This window comes from Ixodes scapularis, unplaced genomic scaffold (assembly GCF_016920785.2).
Source record: "Ixodes scapularis isolate PalLabHiFi unplaced genomic scaffold, ASM1692078v2 PGA_scaffold13__105_contigs__length_92229423, whole genome shotgun sequence".
Classification (NCBI taxonomy): Eukaryota; Metazoa; Arthropoda; class Arachnida; order Ixodida; family Ixodidae; genus Ixodes; species Ixodes scapularis.
In genome coordinates, this window is record NW_024609839.1 from 57,482,327 (window position 1) to 57,500,602 (window position 18,276).

Sequence of the window (18,276 nt, forward strand, 5' to 3'; positions counted from 1 at the left end):
CGCTCCCAAGGTCCTCGAACTCGGTCGACGCGACGGTCCTGGACGTGCGGTCTGTGGCCTGTCTCTTGAAAAGTGTGTTAGGACGACCAGGGGCTGGCGATTTAAAGGAGGCGGGGTCATGCTGTCGGTCGTACGTACTTTTGAGATCTTCGCCGCCCGAAGACATTTCGACGTCATCGACGATGACAGGGCACGGGTGCTGACCGTGTTGCCAACTCAGAAAGGCGACAGCTGCAAAAAGACGGGACTCTGCTCATTGGCCTTGCGCTCTTCATGCCTCTGCAAGGGCTTATCACAGTCTATGAACTGACGCATAAAAGCAACAAAAATAGTTTATTCAGTTTGTCGCAGTGACCCAAGTAAAGCTCATTTCTGGGTATCGAGGTAATCTGTACAATACTGCTTCATTTCTTTGCGAATTCTCTCGGCTTACCCGGGACTTAGCAAGTGCGGAAGATGCAAGTACCCAACGAAAGAGACATCCGATAACACAGCAAAGTAAAAAACACGTTCAAGTGTATCATAGTGTTTTCAATCCAGTCAAGAAATCCGCACGAAAAGCCTCAAATTCATGTTTCCACGGGGAAAAACAAAAGTTTGGCTACTGCATTAGGCGTAGAATTTGTGACCAGTAACGAAGTTGGTACAGTTGCAAGGTCGTGTATTCTTATTTCTACGACTGCAGGCCCCAATCGCATAATTATTTTTTTATATTTCGCATAATTAACACCATAATTCCGACTTCCGCTCGTAATCCGTATAATTAAGACACGGTGGCTTAAAAAAAAAAAACCAGAGCTCAATTGCCGGCGTACACTGTACAAAGCATGATTTTTATCATTTTCTTTTTATCATCACATGAATTCCGACTCACAAGCTGGTGGTATGAGGAGCAAATGTGATACAATATATAAAATATGAACCTCAGCTTGGCCACAACATGTCTGCTCAAGACAAGGGAGGTACTTACCGATGAAATAGGCGAGGGCTATGAGCAGCACCACGGAGAGGAGGAGGAATGCAATGGCGGTACACTTCCAAGAGCACCGCGAAGACAGCATCTTGCGCAAATTACATCGGGAGTGCGGGAAGTGACTGGATGTCAATGGCCGTCGGACGGAGTTCCTCGGCTGAGCGCATCCTAGTGAACCGGCAGCAATGCCACCTCCGGCCCCTAGCCTGCGTGGTACCCAGAGACATGCACATTGCAGACTCCACCACGAAAAGTGAATCTTTTCCAGCTTACCTTTGGAAGCTGGAAAAGGCTCCAGAAGTAAATGATGACCAAAGACAGCACAAAATACAAGGACAAAAAAAGGAACATACATGGAAATTTTGTCCTCTTGTTCTTGTCTTTCGCGCTGTTTTTGGTCGTTGTGCACAACTACCAACTAGCTCAGCTTTCCACTTTTGTCCAGAAATAAAGTTCCATCTGTTAGATACAAAACCCATTTCTTTCAGAATGCCATCAAGAAGCTGGTTTCATCCTGTTCACAAGGTAAGTTACTTTTCAAGTGTAACGAATTTGAGAGAGGGTTTTTTTACTTTTGAAAAAAGGTGCGAGGAAGGAAGTTATTTTTCTTAAAAAAGATTCCAAGAGTGTTTTTTTCCATAAAAAAAGGATTTAAAAGGAAGAATTTTTTTTAAGGTCTTGACATTTTTTTTTTTTTGAAGGTTCAAAAGAGAACCTTTTTTCCCTTCTGGAGACCAACCTGGCCCAAGAGAAAGCCCAACTGACTCGCCCGGGGTACACAATGATCCTATTCAGTCTGCTTTTGAAGGAAATTAACCTTTATAGGGTGGTCACACAATGCCTTCGGCAGAAGGCTTCGCTTTTTCAGTACTTCTAGGCAATCGTTCTTGGGGGCTAGGTCAATTCAGATTCCATTACGGCATATGGTGCACCCCTGAAGGTTAAGCAGTGGTGGCGTCGTGACTCTCACAGTCATGGTTTATTTCACCACAAGTATGGGGATGCAGTTCGGGAGCAGTGTTAATCTTAATTGCTAGCTGCCTTTATTTTATTAAGGATGTACCAGAAAATGTCCGACTGCACGGGCCAGCTGTTGGTAATAAACCAAATCTTGTTTAACTACAATTTATTCATATAGTTGATATAAAAAAGCTCCCTTGGAGGACGCCGGAACTCCTGCACCATCGAACACTAAACAGACTAAACTCATAATGTCCAGTTTGGCTTGTGGTTATTGGTGAGCCCCTCTATACACCAACTCATCTTTCCAAAGAAAACCAGAGCGCCCCTAGCGCCACGCCACCGGCGCCGCGCATGCGCGATTGGGTGTGGGCCAGAGCCCAGAAATGCAAAAATGTTCCAAAAGCCGGGATTCATGATTAAAAACAAATACCTCCGACTTGCATAACAATATCAACATTTATCAGACGTTTCGTCTCCTATACGGGAGACATCATCAGTGCGGCCTGGGAACACCCGACTAGCTACCAGAAATCCACAGCCCAGAAGCGCGCCGTCCTGTATCAACAAACCATTGGAACGTGGCGTTGTCGGCCTCGGCGTGAGGCACCCTGCTCTTTTGCGCGTTGAAATTGCTGATACTACGTCTTCCCAGCAATGTCTTACTAGTTCAGTGGCCCGAGCGAAATTAACAAGGCTCGTTACATTGCAAAACTTTGCGTAAATATTGTAGCGTGCGGCAATTCATTCCGCGTGGACGCGGCAGAATGGACAATAGAGCCCGATTCACACGACAAGGTCCTGGTCGCTATTTTCACTCGCGACGTTGGTCGGGCTACAAAAGCGTAGACGGTAGCTGTGATGCTCGACGTAACCTTCAAACTCAACTTTTCAGGTCTGCGCTTCTTATCGCAATAACCGGGACAACGTTTTCGTTTGAACGAGCATACAACAGTTTGAACAAGCAGCCGAGTTTGAAAGAGAAGACGACAGTTTGAACAATCATAAGGCCCGTTGAACGTGAAGACGCAATGAACGTGGTTCGCAAATGATCCGGACAATTCTTGACGGTTTCCCTGCGTTCATTTTGGAACAAAGCAAATAAATCTGACTACCACAAACATCCGTGAACAACCCAAAGTGCTTCCCGCAGAAGGAACCGTGGTTCGACGGTGTCTGGTTTGCCTTTTTCACAGCACCTATTCATATTCTCGGATGAACCGAGCAGGCAGAAAACACATAGAAACTTATCACTTCTCTCCCGGCTCTTTTGGTACAGCGCGGTGTTTTGACGAGAAGGCAGATTTTAGCCCAGTTTCTTCCACAACACCACCACCGTAGCGCGACGCAACAGAGTTGAGTTGGTGTATAGACTGGCCAGAAGACACAATCACCTGTCTGGGTTGGTCTTGGTTTCGTCCTGAATGATGTTTGACGGCCTGAACTCCGTCTTGCCTTGCGGAGATCCTGGGCCTTTCGTCAGATCTGCATGTAAAAAAAGAGAAGACGGAAGGGCATGCGTTAGGCGTTTTTCAAGCCGTATTATGACCAGAAAGTTAAATGACACAAATGAGCCTACGCAGCAAGTCCACGTTGGTACGAGAGGTCCAACGCATCAAGAGATATTTCTAAGCAAAGGATCCATCGAGTTAGGAAGTTCAATGCCTCAGGAAATGTTTTTAGTAAAGGGGTTCATCGAGTCATGATATTCAGAATCAAGAAAGCAATGCCAGGTTACAAGCTGTTAACCACCACCGGCCTCCTCTGGATTTTGATGTTTCTTCCCGTCACTGAAGCAAACATATACCCTAATATAAATATACTCGTGGCTAGTAAACTTGTTGTACGAGTGAGCCTTTGGGAGAATCCAAACAAAAAACATGTATAATAGCCTACACTTAGAACGCTACCCGTTGAATATAAAGCAAACGCTCTACACGCAGAGGACTAATAATTCTGGAGTTTCGTGTTTGTTCATTTCTTGTGTCCTTTGCTCCAGGGTTTCTATGACACCAATAATTTGATTGAAACGTTTTTAGACAAATCAACATTTCAAGCCTATCCTATGCCCCTCTAACGACCATTGTTGATTAAAGTTTTTAACCTTATATAGCTTTTTTTAGCAGTGAACGTCATATCCTCTGGAAGAAAACTAGATCTCATCTCAAGAAATCCCGTCGCAAGCGTAAACTGAGATCACCCGAGGAAAAGATGAGCATACACACAGTGTATTATAGCCATGACCTTTACATTGAAGCTGTTTATGGCTAGGGTTCCATGGATTTTTTTATGCGAGTCAACAAAAACTCTACGATCGCATCGCCGCACGCGCACGCCTTCCCCGTATAAAAGATGAAAAGTAAATAACCAAAATAAAGCATTGACGAACGCGCGTGCAAGATGCCACTTGTTTTAGGCTTTTGTCAGTGTTGTACACATTCTTAAAAAAAATGGAACGCAAGCTCGTTCCTCAATCCTGATTTTTGGAACGCGTTCCCGTTACAAGTTCCATTTGTGAAAAAGGAACTCATTCCCGTTACGGTAAAAAAATGAAACGTATCGTTAAATTTACGTTATATTTGTATTTTGGAGATCACTATACTCAATTACATAAAGAAAGCTTTTTTTGTTGCTTTTATCTATTCCATCAAATGGCAACATAACAATTTGAATGCTGAATGACACAAGGAAAAAAAAAGAATGGAACAAGGTTTCATTTGTTGACATATTCACCTTTAAAAATCTCACCTTGCGGCCATATCAATCTTTGTCGTGAGCTAGTCAGACGAGCAAAAACCCCACATTGCACGAGCTTGTTACAACAACCTCACACGTTTCAATCTAACAAAGTCCCTTGTCTGAACTTAACAACACTTGCTTCTCGATAAATAACACTTGCTGCTCGAAAATTCTGCCTGCAAGACGAGCAAGGGTAGGGATTTTTGAAGGCCAGTTTTGAAAACTGCCAGTCCTTTGTGAAGGGCGTATTCGTTGTTCAGCGTCAGGGGGAGGGGGGGGGGGGGGCAAGGCGAGAAAGGATGAAGGTTAATTTGGGTGTATCTTTTACTTGTCCAATGTTCGGGATACAAGGTTGCGTTCGATGTCGGGTAACCTGTTCTTCTGGTCTAACTGTAGGTCTCTTTGTGAAAGTTGAGCAATGGCTGTAGTCAGACTTAGGTTTCTGGGTGTATGAGGATTCATGGAAGCAAAAAATGTAACTGAGTGAGACGTCCCTCTTTCTGTGTCTTTTCCACTGCCTAAAAAATATTTTTTTTACCGCAGTTTTGGGCATTGAAAAAATGTATCAATGTCCGTTAGATCTCCTGCACCCAACTGTAATCCCGCGAGAACCCCGCAAAATAAACCCAAAGATAAGAAGGAAAAAATTAACGAGACACTGCACTTAGTTTTTAAAGCGCAGCTCTTAGAAGCCCGTCTCCGGCTTGAGCGGCACTGGTGTCGGCGGCACCGGCGTCGGCGTAACCGCGAGGTCACGTGACCCCCCCCGAGTGAGTCAGGTGACCCCCCCCCCGAGTGAGTCAGGTGACCCCCCCCCCCCGAGTGAGTCAGGTGACCCCCCCCCCCCGAGTGAGTCAGGTGACCCCCCCCCCCCGAGTGAGTCAGGTGACCCCCCCCGAGTGAGTCAGGTGACCCCACGGAGTGAGTCAGGTGACCCCACGGAGTGAGTCAGGTGACCCCCCGGAGTGAGTCAGGTGACCCCCTCGTAGTCGGGTGACCCCCTCGTAGTCGGGTGACCCCCTCGTAGTCGGGTGACCCCCCGTAGTCAGGTGACCCCCCCGTAGTCAGGTGACCCCCCCGTAGTCAGGTGACCCCCCCGCAGTCAGGTGACCCCCCCGCAGTCAGGTGACCCCCCCGCAGTCAGGTGACCCCCCCCGCAGTCAGGTGACCCCCCCGCAGTTAGGTGACCCCCCCGCAGTTAGGTGACCCCCCCGTAGTCAGGTGACCCCCCGTAGTCAGGTGACACCCCTGTAGTCAGGTGACCCCCCCGAAGACAGGTGACCCCCCGAAGTCAGGTGATCCCCCGAAGTCAGGTGACCCCCCCGAAGTCAGGTGACCCCCCGAAGTCAGGTGACCCCCCCGAAGTCAGATGACCCCCCGAAGTCAGGTGACCCCCCCGAAGTCAGGTGACCCCCCCGAAGTCAGGTGACCCCCCCAAAGTCAGGTGACCCCCCCGAAGTCAGGTGACCCCCCCGAAGTCACGTGACCCCGCGAAGTCACGTGACCCCCCCCAAGTCACGTGACCCCCCCAAGTCACGTGACCCCCCCAAGTCATGTGACCCCCCGAAGTCAGGTGACCCCCCCCCCCGAAGTCAGGTGACCCCCCGAAGTCAGGTGACCCCCCAAAGTCAGGTGACCCCCCAAAGTCAGGTGACCCCCCGAAGTCAGGTGACCCCCCGAAGTCAGGTGACCCCCCCCCCCGAAGTCAGGTGACCCCCCGAAGTCAGGTGACCCCCCGAAGTCAGGTGACCCCCCGAAGTCAGGTGACCCCCCGAAGTCAGGTGACTCCCCGAAGTCAGGTGACCCCCCGAAGTCAGGTGACCCCCCGAAGTCAGGTGACCCCCCCGAAGTCAGGTGACCCCCCGAAGTCAGGTGACCCCCCGAAGCCACGTGACCCCCCGAAGCCACGTGACCCCCCGAAGCCACGTGACCCCCAAGGTCACGTGACCCCCCGAGGTCACGTGACCTCGGGGGTTCACGTGACGCTCCTGACGTAACACGGCCCCTTCCCCCCTGAGGTCACGAACCTCAAGGAGTCACCTATCCCTCAGTACGCTTCCATCCTCCTCCTCAAGAGCTGCGCTCTAACCGGCGTTACAGGGAATTGTTAACGGCTTTCATTTTTTTATACATTTTAGAATTTCTTTTTTAGAAATAAATGAAAAATGACCACTGGGCGAAAAAGGGAACGCTGTTCCTTTTTCCGTTCCACTAAAATGTAACTAGTTCCCGTTCTAGCTCCACCGTTGCCAAATGTAACGACAGCGTTCCTTCGTTCCCCCTAAAAGGAACGCGTTCCAGGAACGCAGTTCCTTGGAACGCCATTCCGTGCAACACTGGCTTTTGCTTTAGAACAGCTACTGCTACAGACGCCGGCACGTGCGGCGTGTGGAACACCATTGCTTGCATTCTCCTTGATGCTTGGGTAATTTAGTAATAGGTCTATTGAGTAGATTAGTTATCAATAGGCAGCATTTTCAAGATCAGTAGGCTCCCAGGTAGATAATAAAGGTTTCTCAAAGATTTGCCGCTGCGCGACCCGCGTCGGCCATGGTCACACTCGCACCGCCCTCTCTTTGTCGTTGTTCCAAGCGCTTGCGTGCCTAGTTTCCTTTCCTTCCGCTGTCCTGGGGTGGCGGTCCCGTCGCGCGTGTCCACATTCGGCGGGGTGGCGGTCCCGTCGCGCGTGTCTAGTTTCCTCCGGCTCCTCGAGGCGGCGATAGTCGTCCACGCTAAATAATGACCACCGATCAAGACAATAAATAAATCTGTGCGCGTACCTTTCGTCGCGATGACCTCCGAATAAGACAAACGTGTCAGTACCTTTGTTCACAATTCTGCGTCACGTCTGTGTCGTTTGATAAACAGTTTCGCTGGTCATCCACCTCCACCGAGTGGAATGGCTCATGATTTTTTTTGACTAAAGTGAAATTCGTTTGTTGGTATATTTGCGAATGAAGAATCAATCCGAGTGCGCACATTCTGATGACGTTGAAGATTTCCAAAGTGAACTTTTATAAGCTACGAAGAACCAAATTTGACGCTCGTGTTTATAGAGCGTAAGGTCCACCCGCCTTTAAGGTGCGACCAACGCTGGTTTTGTAAAAAAATAACTCCCGTCTCTCACGCACAAAAAAAAAATGTTTGTTACTGCAAAAATTACCTTGTAGGCATATTTGAAAGCTCATTCTCCGCCAAAATGTAGCGCTAGCGATCCGAACCAGATGATAAATTTTTAGCTCTAACCGTTACCTCAATCAAAAGTTCTAGGCGATTTTCTGAAAATTCTTATCGGAAAACAGGGTTCCTTTGCGCCCGTCTTTTGTGACTGGCGCCATTCAGCTTTATACATTCGAGAGCTTGGTCGGCAGCCATTGCCCCTTAAAAATTTATGAAAATCCCTTATTACTTTCAAATAAAATTTAGTTCTAAAACTTTGGCATCTGGTTCGGACGGCTAGCGCTATATTTGGCTGGAGATGGAGCGTCCGGCAATGCGTGGTTTCTTTTTGCGGAGAACTCCCTGTTAATCTATTTCTTGGGAGGTGGGGGACGCCTTGTGTTATGGTGACTGATAAGACAAAAAAATGAAAGCCGTTTACAATTTCCTGTAACGGCGGTTGAAGCGCAGCTCTTGAGGAGGATGATGGAAGTGTACTGAGGGATAGGTACTCCTTAAGGTCACGTGACCTCGAAGGAGGGGGTCACGTGACCTCAGGGGGTCACGTGACCCCAGGGAAATCACGTGACCTCAGGGGAATCACGTGACCTCAGGGGAATCACGTGACCTCAGGGGAATCACGTGACCTCAGGAGGTCACGTGCCCTCAGGAAGGTCACGTGACTTCAGGTGGTCACGTGACCTCGGGGGAGGGGGCGTCACGTGGCCTGGGGGGTCATGTGACCCCCAAGGTCACGTGACCATCCCAAGGTCACGTGCCCCCCAGGCAGCGTGACCCCCCTCCCCCCAAGATCACGTGAACCCCCAGTCACGTGACCTGGGGGGTCACGTGGTTACGCCGACGCCGCTCAAGCCGGAAACGGGCGTCTAAGAGCTGCGCTCTAGAAGTGCAAGGCGCGTCTTTCGAACGCCTAGACTACGGCAGGCACTCGTCGCCTGCCGTCGTCTTTTTGACTGCGTGTGCACGCTCGAAGCTCGGAGACATCAGCCACCATTGCTCCATGTCGTGCTCGTTTGTCCGTACCCTCTGCATCGCACATTTGGCACCATCGAATTTGTTCTTCGCGGCAAGCTTTGCCGAGAAGAACAAATTGGATTGTGTCAAACAATTTCTTCATAGGGCACCGGCACATGAGCTTGGTGCGGAGAAATAGCGGTTGCTACGGTGCTGTTCTTCGTCACGTGCAAGGCATGTTGAATGCGGGGCAAACCCGGCATTCTCTTTGCGTCAGTGGCTACACGCTAAACGTTTCCAATGGTGTTCCGGAGCGGGTGAGGCGGCCGGCACCATACCTCGGCGAAGTCACTCACGAACTCGCTCACTCACACTCACTCACGCTCACCGCGTCATGGTGAAGGGCTGTGAATGACTTCGTGAACTCGGACGAAGTCGTGATGTGAAGGGGATGTGACTTCGTGAACGCGGAAGGAGTCGCGATGTGAATGGGCGTGACTCCGTGAACGCGAAAGAACTCGTGATGTGAAGGGGATGTGACTTCGTGAACGCGGAAGGAGTCGTGATGTGAACGGGCGTGACTCGGTGAACTCGGAAGAAGCCGTGATGTGAAGGGGATGTGACTTCGTGAACGCGGAACGAGTCGTGATGCGAAGGGGAGTGACTTCATGAACTCGAAAGGAGCCGTGATGTGACGGGGAGTGACCTCGTGAACTCTGACGCACCCTTGATGCAGTGGTGAAGGACTTTGTGACACTGGTGTATACGTGATGTGATGGTGAATGAATTCGTGAACTGAATTTGTGATGTGATGGGGACTGAGTTCGTGAACTAGGAGTCAGGACTCGGGAGATGTCGGTATGGATTTGCTTGCGTGTGCGTACTCTTCGCGACTGATAGCCGACTTGACATTTGGCAGTGTCTGCAGCATGTTGGTGCCCTTACACGCACAAACATGCTGTGGCGGTTAGCATAGAGTGCAGACGGAGCAGAAACTTGGAAGGAACTTCTGTTAGAGCCCAGAACGAGATTCGTATGGGTGGTCTGGTAACGTTTGGGGGAAGCAACTGCAGGGGGCGTTTGCATTGGAGGACTTTGAGAGAGGATGTGACATTTTGCGTGTGCGACTGTGCGCGGCTTAAGCGCTAAATCGGAAATGGGGAGGGGACTGTGTATTGCAGACGAAGCGGCACCAGCGCTTCCCAGATGGGGATTGGGGGAAGGGGGGATGTTTGGACGGGCACAGACTCAGCGGCGACTCCAACGAGTTTGGCGGGCCTCCGCTCCTCTGCCCCGATACTGCGGGCGTGCGTACCCGCGTCGCGTAGTACATGTGCAGCTTAGCGAACGTTAGGGGGGCTTTGTCTGTGCGCGGCATACGTTTGAGCCTCCTGCATGGCCGTGGGGTTCCGTTTACGCGGCGCGGCTTGGCGGCTCCTCCTTTCGGTGCGTGTGGGGAGCCGGGGAAGGCGTCGTTTTACCACTGTGCTATTCTGCCACGGGAGGGTTTCTCTTCGCGTTGATTGCATCTGCGTGCGTCCGTGCGCCCATGTTTTTGTCTTTTGTAAGCGCGTGCGTGCGCGCACCCCTCAAGGAAACACAAATAAAACCGTCTTCCCGGAGCTTTTACGCGAGTACTGGTGGGACCCTAACTGGACTATGCAATGTTTGTTTTCTCGCTCTCGCTTAATAATGCTTACAGATATTCTATGATGCTGGTAATATGCGGCATACGCTCGTTTTTATCCGTCCACACGAAAACGCGTGCGCTGGATTTGATCTGTTTCGGCCGCTTCCGGATTTTTTCAAACGCTATTTAGCATCTAAGATCTCGGGAAGGCTTGACGCTATTCTAGAAAAATCACGGAAGTTTACGGGCTTTATCCATATTCCAGAGAATTATGATAATTTTAAAAATGCGAGGAAACAGCCGATTGGCATCATGGTTTGTCGCCCACGTTTCCTAACAAGCGCGCGGACGTGTCCGTTTCAATAACAGGCGGAGATGATTTTACGTGCTCTCAGGCGTTTAGGTGGGGGCTTCGCTTGCTGTTGCCGATAATAGTTTTCATCACAGTCGTGCATATTCCTGAGTTCTTGAATTCTAAGAATACGAACAGAGTTCTTCGATTTCCGTTGAACGGGAATATTGACTAAAGAGGTTTTTGTTTCTGTTTATTTGAGCAAACGTCAGCTACTGGCACGATACTTGTGTGTAAAAGCCGGACCCCATAAGAAAATATGCGACAAGCACGTGGCGAAACTCAATCCACTAAGCAGCCTAGCCTCACTCCGTGAACAGCGCTTCGAACGCGAAGGCGGAGTACGAGTGTTCAAAGGTTCTTGATAAAACGACATAAATCTTTTCCAAGGGAGGAGACAGATAGTCCGTCCCCATTTCTGAATTGATCTCTTTTTTTTATGCTAGCTAGTTTTGCATACGAACCATATCGGCCACATTTTGCTGGAGTGATTTTCCATTTGAAATCGAGACCACTCTTCTTACATAAGCGCTTAGACATTCGTCTCCTCGTTATTTTCCTGAGCAAGTGACTCATTCAAAGGTCGGTTGAGTTTTTTCAACAGGGTCGGAGCGATACGAATAACTCTCACTTCGATCGGAAGTGAAAGCCCATAACACAGGACCACAGGCAGACCGCGATTGCGTTGTCATCACCGTGATCCTGCTGTTGCAAGCAGGCTACCAATGAAAAACAAGGTGCGCGGTCGAGGTCGAAGTCAAATTCGAAGTAAGTGTTTATATGACGTGCAAGCAGGGGTACCAAAACGTGTCTTCCGCGCTTGCGAACGTTATCGTGAGCCATTGAAAAGAAGTAAATACGAAGAATGGCACAACAATCAGCGGGAAACATAAAGGGCGCGCACAGAACGTGCGAAGACGAGACAAAAAAGCGCGCGCCGTCATTGGTCAAAACGAGGTGTAAATAGCGGTACGTCAGAGCGTCTGAGGGGTAAACAAACACACGAGGTGCGCAAAGAGCTGAATAAGCCTGTTATTTTTAAAACATGAAAAACTATTGAACCGGGCTTGCCGCGTTTTTTTTTTACTTTTTCCATGCACGTCGCCGTGCTGTTCTGGGGCACGTATCGTCGGTTCACTCAAAGAGCTTTTACTTTCCCACCCTCTTTAGAGCCTGACATTGCACCTTTTTGTCAGATGAGCCGGCGATGTCCAGTTTTTCTGACAGGCTGCGTTCCCCGTCTAGAAGTCTGGACGAGCTGTTTACCCGTCCTCCCATCTTGCATTTCCCACCAGACCTTGTTCCAAAATGACCCTTCTTTTGTAACAGAAACAGAATTAAGAACCTTCCTCTATTCATCTCAAAGACTATGTTTGATGTTCGCTGAAGACGTCCTCTGGCTCTGTCTGCTTGAAGAAATCACCGGTTATCAAGGGGAGCTGAAGGAGCGAAGACGACCTCTGTTTCCCTTCCCTTCGAGATTAGTTAGCTTGCTTCTCTTTGCCAACGTCGTCTTTAATTTCACTAGAAAAACGATAAACGGTAGGGAGTTCTTGTAGACGGTTTTTGTGCTCGGTAACGATACCCAACAACGATACTATGCATGCACAAAGACGACAGAGGAGTATCGGGATTATTGGAACAATACACAAAACTCCCTAGTTTCTTAGACGTGTAAACAGGAAGTATAAGCACTTACTTAATTCATACCCAACACGCTCGTTTGCGATTAGTGCTTTTGTGTTTCAAGCTTGGGGTAATGTGTTTCAAGCTTGAGGCAACCTGTAGGTACAAAGTTTGACCTTGCTACGTGTAGGGAAAAGTTCGCTGTTCGGGTTTTTCCTTTTACGACCTTTGTCGACCCGTTGTGACCTGTTCTTTTTTGTTACGGGTTACGTGTGAAGTCTGTCGGTTTTGGTTTTAAGGAGCATTTTGGTTTTTGTTTTAAGGAGCACCTCTGTTACGCCCGACGCGCCACCACCGCGCGGTGACGTAACAGAGATGAGTTCATGTATAGGTGAATATGTCGCCGAAATTATGTTCTCTGTTACGTCACGGCGCGGTGGTCGCGCGTCGGGCGCACTTCCGGTCTGGGGCTGAAGGCGGAAGTCCCTATGTGAGACGTGTATTCTAGCGTTGTATTAAAAAAAAAAAAACTGACAAAAACTTGCCTTCTCGTCAAAACGCCGCGACTGGGGCTGCACCAAAAGAGTCGAGAAAGGATTGAAGATCAGTTTTCATGTGCTCGCGGTTTGTCCGAGAACGTGGATATGTGCCGTGAAAATGGAAAACCAGTCGCCGTCGGACCACGGTTGCTTGGGCGGAAAGCAGTTTGGGTTAAATTCACGGATACTTGATGTCATCAGATTTATATGTTTTGTTCCGTCATGAAAGCGGGAATACCGCCAAGTTGTTGGGACCGCCTGCATGCGGACGTTCAATGCGTCTTCAATATCGAACGGCCGCCTGATCGCTCGAACTGTCGTCTGCTTTTTCAAACGCTTCTGCTCGTCGTCTGCTCTTTTAGACGACACCGGCCCGTGGACCAAATGTTGGCCCGGTACTTGCGATAAGAAGTGAGTGCAGGCCTCAAAATACTTAACTTCGAAAATTGGTAAGCAGGCTCGATGTAAACAGTGGATACAAGGAGATGTTGATCGTTGTTACCAGTGACCATCAACGACTGGTTATGCCTCATTCACTTGGTCCGATTCTGCTTGCGATTTTCAGTATCGATGTTGAACATCTCAGCTACGGTTCACGCTGTTGTTACCCAAGCGACGTCATGACTGAAAATTGCGACCGAAATTTCATCATGCGAATCAGGCTTTAGCGTACCCTCTGCGGCGTCCACGCGGAATAAATCGCCGCATGTCACATTATTCACGCGAAGTTTTGTGGTGTAGCGAGCCTCGGTAATTTTCTGAGGCTGCTCAAGTAGTCAGGCATTGCCAGGAAGACGTAGAATCAACAATTCCAACGCAGAAAAGTGCATGGGGACTCACACCGCCACCGAGAACAACGCAATTCAATGGTTTGTTTATCGGCGACGCGGCGAGCTTCTTGCCCACACCCCATCGCGCATGCGCGGCGCCGGTGGCGTCGGTGAGGAGCGCTCCAGTTTGTTTGTAAACATGAGTTGGTGTATAAAATATAGTGGAAAAATGATGTGAAATGAGGTGCCACTGAGCACCACGTTTTACATGCTCACGTCACGTCGTGTGAGTATAACGTTAGAAAATTCATTTTTAAGTCTAGATACTTTAGTCCTTGTCATTCGCAGAGTTTTCTCCGTAGGTAGCAGCCGCCTGCATTACTGGTGTTCTCGCGGAAAGTGGCGCACTAGCTCCCTATCAATCGCACAGCGTGCCATCATGACTGAAAGCAATGCCAAGGGGTGAAACTGGAAGACCCTGTCCTCTAATAAAACGCTTCGTAGAGATTCCCGCTTCAAGAACTTGCGTCCCATCAAGTTTCCGAGTCTATTATATTCGCGAACACCGCCCCGTCGGACTTTAGCAAATGATTGACTCTTCGTCCAACAGATGTTTAGTCGAACTGTGGAAAAGTTTGAAGGTGGGCCAGTCAGTGCATAGTGCACAGTCTTTGTAGCAAGTTCGGAGCCCTCACCGGCCTGGCCGGAGCGGCTTGGTGCTGTGGAATTTTGACAAAGACCGTTCAGAAAAGGAAAAACGGCGCAAGAGGACACAGGGAAAGCAAGTAGCGGACAGACAGCGCTGTGCACGTGTCGCTGTTCTACTTGTGTGTGTGTCCTTTTGCGCCGCGGTTCCTTTCATGTTTAGTCGAACGGAGCTTCGGATGCGTAGGAGTTTAACTAAATACGGAAACATGCCGCCCACAGGTATCGACATAGGTGTAGCGTGCCAAGTACGTTCAGCACATTGCACTATTGTACTTATATTCAGTGACCGGTGACGACCGCAGTGCAAGGTCTGCCTGCAGCGCGAGGTTTCTAGCCTCCGGGTCACCACTGCGCATCCGACTGTTGGGGCTGGTATACGTTCTCTGTGCCTCGACTCTCGAGGCATGCGTATCCCGCACGCCCCGGGAACTTCGTCTTTCATTGATTTTGTATGCATGTTGTTTTCGTGAACCTGTGTCACCAGAAAAACACAAGCTTGCAAGCGCAGCGAATGCTCGGCGGAAGGGAGCGAGTGCGCGCTGGGGGCTTCGAACTGCAGTCTTAACCAAGTTAAGAATGCAGTAAGCTCCGCATTTTGCGTGAGCCCACTACAGTATAATTAGGGCTCCGCGTTTTCGAATAAACCCTATGAAATTAGAAGAACACTTGCCGTTTAAACTTTTGCCGATTCGGGTTTATCCGAAAAACCCCGAATATTTGGGGCTGCCAGAAGTAATAACGCCGACAGGTCTTCATATTTCCCCGGAATTTACAACAAGCTTTACGTTTGTCATCTTTTCTAGTTGCAACTTATGAGGTAGCTTCTCTTACGACCACAGTCGAAGTCTCGCATATGAAAAGGCTGATTTACTAAATTCACAAACTGCTGTTTTCTAAATTTAATTCGCACCACCGAAGAAGCCGACAAACTCCGAATTTTGTATAATATTAAAGAAACCTCCGAAAAACACCCCGAATTCATTGTAAAAAAATTGCAGTGGCTTAGCTCGGCTATGCCAGGATATACGTAGCGTAAGCTTAGGTTCAGCTGGTTATTCTTAGCTTTCCTGGTTGTCTAGGATTAGCTTGATTATCATGCTTACTGCTGCTTCAATGACACAGACGGTTTACGGATTATGTGACTACTTCGGGATCCGATGAGTTAAGCTTCCCCGCTCTTCTTATTGCGGAGGAGGCGCCGTGTAACCGAGCCTTCGGTTGCACGTCAAAAGATCCCCAGATGGTCCAAATTAATCCTCCGCTGGAACGTCCCAGATGCCCGTCGTTGGTTTGGCCAGCTGTGCGCCGTGTTATGTATCAAGCAACCAAGCTGCCGCCCAGAACAACCGGACAGCGCGAGCCATGATCTCGAGCGGGTCCATGCGCGCGGCGCGTGCATCGGGGACTGACACGTGTGACGTCACTGCTCCTCGCACATACGCAGCACGGCTCGCCAGAAGCCACGCGAAACTGCTCAGCCTCGGCCAGTGTAGCCTACGCTACAAAATAAACTCCGAAAAACACGCTCCGTTTCTATTCAAAAATGAACTCCGAAAACACAGTACGCTACCTATAATACGAGTCTATGCGCAGCCAAACCCCGGCGTAAAACAACGAGCGCGAGGGGCGCGTGAGTCGCGCGCCTCGCCTCGGTTCAAAACTGAGAAAAGTGGAGTCGACCGCCATCATTACTTATCTCGACTGCATTTCGCTCAAAGTAGGTTGAGCGACACGAACACGCTCAGAAGTAAACATATTGCTTTGAGGTGAATGATCCAATGAGTGGTTTAATTAATGATGAGGTGTACTCTGACCAACGGGTTTGAATAAAACACAGATTTCATTGCTTCGGCAAGCTGCAGGTCGCTTCTTTAAGAGGTTTTTCAGGGGAGGCACTTACTTTTTTTATTTATTTGTTTAACTGACATACCTTCAGGGCCATCGGCATTACAGAGGTGAGCGGGAGTAAGGAGAGAACAGAACAAAGCTGTACACTTTGGAGCTCAGTCTGAGCTGTATAGATTATTTACGGCAATTTTATATAGTAAGTGGCAATTGTGGCAACAGATGTGGGAAGGTAGTTTCAGTCCACTGAAATTTTTGAGAATGGATGACTCTTGTTTTGGAACGTCTACTTTATATATATATGATGAAATCCGTGACAAAATATTAGACGGGTGATTCAGCGGTCGGTTGTGAAGTATTGCGTTATTATGGTATCTCTTATGAAAGTGACATCATCGCGCTATTTTACGACGTAAAGTGAGGTAGGCAACGATAGGCTGGTTGCCATGGATCATAATTATTAAGATAAAACACACAGAACAATTTTGTACTGATCGAACGACGGTTAAGCCAGCGAAACCTGGCCCACGACGTTTCATCGAATGACACTTTAGCGAATGGCGGCGTTCATTTGACCGAATAGATAAAACGGAGGCCGCCGCCGTCCTGTTTTCGAGCTTGCCAACCTTTGGCGATGGACGCTCGAACTTGAGTTCATATTTTTTTCCCAAACTATAGCAAAGCACCCCTTGCTATCGTTCCGAACAGACCGCCTAGCGCGGTCTGTTTGGATGCTCAGTTTGCCGCCCCTACAAATGCCTATAATAAACGTCGACTCGCGTATGTGATCTCTATTCGCTAAAATGTAATTCGCTAAAACGTCTTCGTTCATATAATATGGACTCGTATTAATGTTAGTCAGATGATTCACAAAAATCGTGCACGCAGGTTCGTGTCTGTCTCTCCTTTTTGCCCCCTCGGCGAGCGGTCGTTGGCAAAAATATAAGCGCCTTCTTTAAAAAAAAAAAAAAAAAAAAAGAAACCGTGCGCAACGAAAGTAAAAAAAAAAAGACAGGCGAGAAGATTTTGAGGTGAGGTCCCCTCCACAATCACAACGCCGACAACCAGGCGAAGTCTAGGGAGCCTTCACGTGCGCTTCGCTAGGGTGATGCCACCCTTTGTAATACCGCTCGCCGACAAAACAGCGGCCATTTTGGTTCGGGGCATCCGGGGGGCTTATAACTCTCCCAGAAACAAGCACCTTATCTCACAAGTTCGGAGCAGGGAAGTCAAGAAGCCGCTCGCTCTCCACAGCATGAGCGCACGACGAAGAAAGCGCGAAACAAAACGAAAATAAAAGAAACGGGACAACAAAACTAAAAGCCAGAGGGAACTAGCTGAACAAACAAAATGACAAGAGCAGGGTGCATCGCCCGGCCCAGCCCAATACCCCCCCCCCCCCCCCCCTCACACACACACACACACACAAACACACACACACACAGACACACTGACACACATCTGGAGCCGTCAGCGTCGCTGTGAAAGAACTTCGAGGATGGCTGAGAGCCGGAGGCAGTGGCGGTGGCCGCGGCTGCAGGGGCCGACGCCGCTTTCCGTGACCTCGGTGACTCGGTGAATGGCTGTGACTCGGTGAACGGCTGTGACTCGGTGAAGGGCCGTGAAGTCGAACCGGTCGAACAACTTCATGAACGGGATCAGTTCACGGACGTGAGGGGAACGACTTGCTGAACTCGATGAGCTCGTGATGGGACGGTGAGCGACTTCGTGAATTCAGAGTTGGCGGTGATGGGATGGGGAATGCTTCATGAACTCTATAGGATTCGTGATGCGACGGTGAAGTACTTCGTGAACTTGACGGATTCGTGAAGAGACGGTGAATGACTTTGTGAGTTCAGAGATTGCGGTGACGTGATGGGGATGAGTTTGTTGTCCGGTTGAACTCCGTGATGTGAATGGCCGTGACTTTTGGAGGTCGGTGTACTTTGTGATGTGAAGGGCCGTGAATATTAGACATCGGTGTACTCTGTGATGTGAAG

The 18,276-nt window shown here is 49.2% G+C and overlaps 1 protein-coding gene across 1 annotated transcript in view; it reads right to left on the minus strand.

The window, feature by feature from the left end:
• Window positions 1–18,276, minus strand: part of LOC120848855 (teneurin-m-like) — a 65,865-nt gene that overhangs the window by 42,633 nt on the left and 4,956 nt on the right. Inside the window, 3 exon segments of the mRNA XM_042289912.1 lie at window positions 139–231; window positions 971–1,179; window positions 3,328–3,418. Of these exon segments, the coding sequence (XP_042145846.1) occupies window positions 139–231; window positions 971–1,179; window positions 3,328–3,418 (393 nt within the window).